The 5,000-nt window shown below is 50.3% G+C and overlaps 3 protein-coding genes across 3 annotated transcripts in view; 1 reads left to right on the top strand and 2 right to left on the bottom strand.

Moving 5' to 3' along the window:
• Positions 1 to 1,530, top strand: part of LOC126579640 (adenosine receptor A2b) — a 2,299-nt gene extending 769 nt beyond the window's left edge. The window contains exons 1-3 of the mRNA XM_050243127.1: positions 1 to 167; positions 259 to 467; positions 592 to 1,530. The exon at positions 1 to 167 is cut by the window's left edge and continues 769 nt beyond it. Coding sequence (XP_050099084.1) covers positions 1 to 167; positions 259 to 467; positions 592 to 1,182 — 967 coding nt within the window. The 3' untranslated portion in view covers positions 1,183 to 1,530. The remainder of the gene's footprint in view (positions 168 to 258; positions 468 to 591) is intronic.
• Positions 1,531 to 1,939: 409 nt separating this feature from the next.
• On the bottom strand, positions 1,940 to 3,702 carry LOC126579639 (U3 small nucleolar RNA-interacting protein 2). Its single transcript, XM_050243126.1, has 2 exons — positions 3,630 to 3,702; positions 1,940 to 3,556 (listed from the first exon to the last, which is right to left on the bottom strand). Exons 1-2 carry the CDS (start codon positions 3,678 to 3,680, stop codon positions 2,219 to 2,221), a joined length of 1,389 nt encoding a protein of 462 aa, XP_050099083.1. The 5' UTR covers positions 3,681 to 3,702; the 3' UTR covers positions 1,940 to 2,218.
• A 322-nt stretch (positions 3,703 to 4,024) lies between these two features.
• Positions 4,025 to 5,000, bottom strand: part of LOC126579636 (heparan sulfate glucosamine 3-O-sulfotransferase 6) — a 2,114-nt gene continuing 1,138 nt past the window's right edge. The window contains exon 3 of the mRNA XM_050243122.1: positions 4,025 to 5,000. This exon is cut by the window's right edge and continues 196 nt beyond it. Within this exon, the coding sequence (XP_050099079.1) occupies positions 4,189 to 5,000 (812 nt within the window). The 3' untranslated portion in view covers positions 4,025 to 4,188.

Here is a 5,000-nt window from a genome sequence, read left to right as displayed (position 1 = left end):
GATCGGGTTGCCACGGAACCTGCACGCCTGCCTCTTCACCATCTCGCTGCTGGTGGTACTCTGCACCATCTCGATCTTCTGCCTGGTTGCCGTCTCGATCGACCGCTACTGGGCGATCCTGCATCCGCTTGCCTACTCGCGCAACATGCGCACCAAAACGACCATCGGTAAGGGGGAGGGGGAGCCGGTGGGGAGGTTGGGGGGGTTCTCACGGGGTGATTAGGGATTGGATTCACTAGGACTCCCTCTTCCGGTTAGGTATCATCAGTGTGTGCTGGCTAATCGGATCGATCATCGGCTTTCTGCCGCTGTTCGGCTGGCACGAGGAACCGGACGAGGACACCTGCCTGTTCGTTAAGGTGATGGACTACGACTATCTGGTGTTTCTTTATCTGTTCACGATCATCATACCGGCAGTGCTGCTGCTGGCGTTCTACATCCACATCTATCGTGTCATCATCCGGCAGGTAGGTCCGGCCCGCTATTGCTCTAGTATAGAAGAGACGAAAAAACAAAACAATTACAACAACAACAACAAAAAACACCCCACCATACCCCACCCAAAAACCCGGACTCCCTTTCCGCCCCCAGCGCAAGCAGATCGTCTCGATGAACTCGGTGGATGCGCGGTTTTCGGAGAGTCTGCCCAACCTCACAAACAGCGATGGCCGCCCCGGTACAGCGGGAGGTGGTGGTTCGTGCCGCCTGGCGGGCGGGCTCGTGAAGCGGCGCTCGAGGAAGGACAACTACGCCGGTTCGATGCTGCGGGTGCTACGAGCGGCCCAGAAGCGCGAGGTGAAGGCCACGCAAAACCTCTCCATCATCGTGCTGTTTTTTATGGTCTGCTGGATGCCGCTGCACACGATCAACTGCATCATGGCGTTCTGTCCGCACTGTCAGATCTGCGGCGCAGTCATGCTGTTCGTCATTACGCTCTCGCACCTCAACTCGGCCCTCAATCCGCTGCTTTACGCCTACCACCTGAAGGACTTTCGCGAGGCTCTCAAGCGGTTGCTTCTCGGTCTGTGCGGCCTGAATCCGCCCGAGACCCGCCGCGAACCGGACTTCATCAACTGCATTTCGACGATAGCGAATCATCACAACCTACAGCAGCAGCAGCAGCAGCAGCAGCAACAGCAGCAGCACGATCAACACCACCACTTTCAACAGATTGCACGGTAAACGGAGCATGCCATTTGGGCATGGCTTGCAGGCCTATTAACTTTGGTATTAAGCGCGCTTCTTCACAGTCACCGTTATCAGTGGTTCGGCTGATCACTGTACTCACCATGGCTTTCTGCTATAGCTCCGTAGTGCACCGTTACTGTGCAGTCCACGCTCTCGCTCGAATGTTTGTGTGTGTGTGTTGGAGTGGGCGCTCCTGGGAATGCTACAAGCAAATTTAGAGCATCTAATGCAGGGGTCCCAATCTCGTATTAGCATTATGTGGGCCGCAGTTTAATGTAGCAACCATTCCGCGGGCCATTTCATCACATAATTTGGAGATGCATCCGCGAGTTTGAGATCCCTGGTCTAATGTTTGCAATAGCCGAACATAGCAAATATATGTAACACTGCTAGTCGAATTGTATGTATCATCAACGCATTAACGATACATTTTGCCAATTTTGTTTGCCAAAAAGTGAAACACGCACTTGCAAGACTGGGAGTACAGTCCTCTCGGGTATTCACTGAACGATCGCGTTATCTCGACGTGGTGCTCGAGGTTGAGTCGTGCGTGTCTTTTTCAATTCCCAGACATAATCGGGTCAGTTAACAGTGATAAGGATAATACAGTTTTTTTTTAATTTGTCATATTTTTAAAATAACGATTTTGCTTAATGTTGACTGCAAAACTAGGTTTTCCTTTCGTCCAGGATCCAGCAAACCGGTGCAGAACGTTCGGTCTTGCGCTAGCGAGTAAAAAGATGATGTAGAATGTGTTAAATTTGGGTGTGGTTTATTTGAATATGCTTTATTGGAATATATCTTGAAAAAAAATGTTTTTACAATCAAAATAGCTTTGCAAAATTATGTGCAATAAATGAATGCTACAACCGTACGTAATGGTCGTACATCTTTCCGAAACCCAATTGTACAATATAGGCTTAGCTTGATGCTGATGATAAGGATGAAATGATTCCGGCACATTTTGCATGTGCCTTTATCCTTTAACTTCATCTTAACGTCATTAATTCATCTTAACGTGACCCTCGGTTTACTCGGTGATCGACAACGGCACCACGAGCACCCGGTTTCGGGCATTGCGCAGTGTCCACCAGCGACCGAGACGATGCTCCTGTCCTACCGCAACAATCAAAAACCGACCATTGTGTGTGAATTCGATGGCATTGACAAAGCCGTCGACTGGTACCTCCAGCAGCGGTTCGATCGTTCTCCGCCTCTCCGCCAGCCGCCAGACACGCACGAATCCGTCGCACGAGCCGGACGCGACGAGATCCGAGTTCGGCAGCACCCCGATCGCACTTATCCAGTTCGGGTGCCCCTCGTCCTGCTGCCCGTGGGCTAGAGGTAACCTTCGCAATGGTTTCTTCTTACCGGAGCTCCATAGGCAAACCGATCCCTCGATCGAACCGGATAAGAACAAGTCGTTGCTGATGAAGCGGACCACACTGAAGTCCTCCTGGACACTGTCAAAAACCAGCTGCGACTCTTCCGATACCTTGAACACGCGTACCGAACGGTCCATGCTGCCGGCCGTGACAACACGCTCCAGGGCCAGCGCATCGATGCCACTCACTGAGCTCTGGTGACCGTACAGTGTTTCGATGTATACCATCTCGTCGAGACTCCACACCTTTACCGTCCGGTCATCGCTTGCCGAGAATAGTTGATACGTGTGCTGGCGGAACACGACTCCGGTGACCGTCGCGGAGTGTCCGCGCAGGCAGTTCACCTCCACCAGGGTAGTTCCATCCAGCACCTTGATGTTGGCCGTGCCATCGGCCACTGCCAGGTAGCGCGCATCGTGGGACACGGCAATGGAGCGTATAATTTGGTGCTTGGCGGAAAACGTTGCGGTGCGCTTCCTCGTCCCCAGGTCCCACCGGATAACGAAACCACTTTTGCAGCCGACATACAGCGCCTCGTCGTTGGGGGCTACACATAGGCACGTCGGCGACAGGCGTTGCTGCTTGCAGCGGAGCACAAAAATCTCGGATGCCCGGTATCCGCTACATTTATCCGCCAGTGGCCGATGAATTTTGCCCGCCTCATTGAGATACTGCTCCTTCAACGTGCGACCGATGCGTGACTCCAGGTCGAGATGCTCGTCGGCTTCCCCGTCTTCGTCTCGCCTTTTCTCCTCGTCCGCGCGCAGCTGCCGCAGGTAGTCCTTAGCCAGACGCACCCGCTTATCCTGTGCCGTTTCCAGGGCCATCAAGTCCTGCTCCTCAAGAACATGCCGGCTCGGCTCCCTGGCCTCCTTTGCCATCTCCTCATCGCTGTCGATTGTATCGTCGGCTACTGATCGTATCCGGGGTACCTTCTCCGGTTTGCCACCGGCGCTAGCTTTCGGTGCACTGCCTGCTCTTCGCTGGGAGAGTAAAGTTGAAGTTCATTAACAGTTGATTGCTGGTGCCCCTTTCTCCGGGCGTGCTCCATCTTACTTTCTTTTGAAATATCTCATTTTTCTTCCGGCCAGTTTTGAACAGTGCCATCCTCACATAAACAAAGCTGCAGAAACACGCGGTCGTGAACTATTGACAGCTGTGGCTCTACCCCCGGACTATGGCCTTTGTGTTAATTGTGTGTTCGGTCGTGGACAAAAATCGACAATTGTGGTGATATAGTGAAAAATGAAGAGCTACACAGTCGGTGTAGTAAAGAAACTTCACATAAACAATCAGATTTTCAGTTGAATTTGATTTTCATTACATTTCGAGTTCTGATAATTCTACACTATAATATTACAAAATTTATTCATGCAATCTAAACAAATATTTGGTTTGTGATGAAATAATCGTGCTAAAAAGCGGCTAACATCCTGTTTGGCATCTTCATGTAAAGCTTTCGAATTGGAGCATTCTATTCTTATTACTTAAGTATGTAACAAATGTGATGAACGATTCTTTGAGCATTGCTTGATTCTATCCTCTCGTGTTTGGTGCGATCCAGAAGTTGATTAGGATTTGAGACAATATCAGTTATGAGCGACGTTGTGCAAAATTAAGGCCATCCGAAGTTTATTCCAGTTAGATGATAAAATTTTTGATTGAATGGCCTATAAAACTTCCGAAGTCGATCGATCGCTGATTCGTCAATGTGCGGATGATTACGCCCCTTAGTTTTCCCTAGGCAGTGGGGACTAGATCGTTCTTCTGACTTAAGTAGGCAAGGAAAACCCTTTGTAGAATTGAAATAGAAATATTTTTCGTCTACTACTCGTTTCAGGCCGAGGAAATCCTGCACTCGAGCGATTTCCATCGCTGGATCGGCGACTAGCCGTTCGCCGCTTATGAAGAGAAGCTGTGACATCGGGAACAGTTCCAACCAATGCTCTAAATATTTAGAGTACACCCCAATTTTCACCGGTCCCCAGCTGGTGTCTACTACACCTCCTGCGGACCCATTGGTAAATGCTAATTCTTCGAACCGTTTCATGTCGTGCTTTTTACTCTTTGCCTGTGTGTAATCCGAAATTGCTCTCGTTACTGGATCACGCACTACGACAAGCAGTTTTGTGCTCGGGTTCATCTGATACACTCGGCGTGGGGCTTCGCGAGTGATAAAATAGCTGGGGGTTTTCTCCATGGTTATCTGACCTTCGATCGTGGGGGGCATATGTTGGCGATACCAGGCAAGTCCTTTGTTGTAGTGGCGATCGAAAAAATGCACCTCGCAACCAGCTGCTCGGACACCCGGATGCAATCGAATAAACTCTAAGAGAGCGCGTGTTCCACTTTTCTTAACTCCAATTATCAATGCATCTGGTAAATGGCGCGATGGTCGAAGTCCTTGCTGTCGCAGGAAACGATATT

This window comes from Anopheles aquasalis, chromosome Y, assembly GCF_943734665.1.
Source record: "Anopheles aquasalis chromosome Y, idAnoAquaMG_Q_19, whole genome shotgun sequence".
Classification (NCBI taxonomy): Eukaryota; Metazoa; Arthropoda; class Insecta; order Diptera; family Culicidae; genus Anopheles; species Anopheles aquasalis.
This window is presented reverse-complemented; position numbering and strand designations above follow the sequence as displayed.

Coding starts and splice junctions, on each gene's coding strand:
- LOC126579639 (XM_050243126.1), bottom strand. CDS start 3,680: ATGGCACTGTTCAAAACTGGCCGGAAGAAAAATGAGATATTTCAAAAG. Junction 3,557..3,629: donor ATGAGATATTTCAAAAGAAA/GTAAGATGGAGC, acceptor TTACTCTCCCAG/CGAAGAGCAGGCAGTGCACC.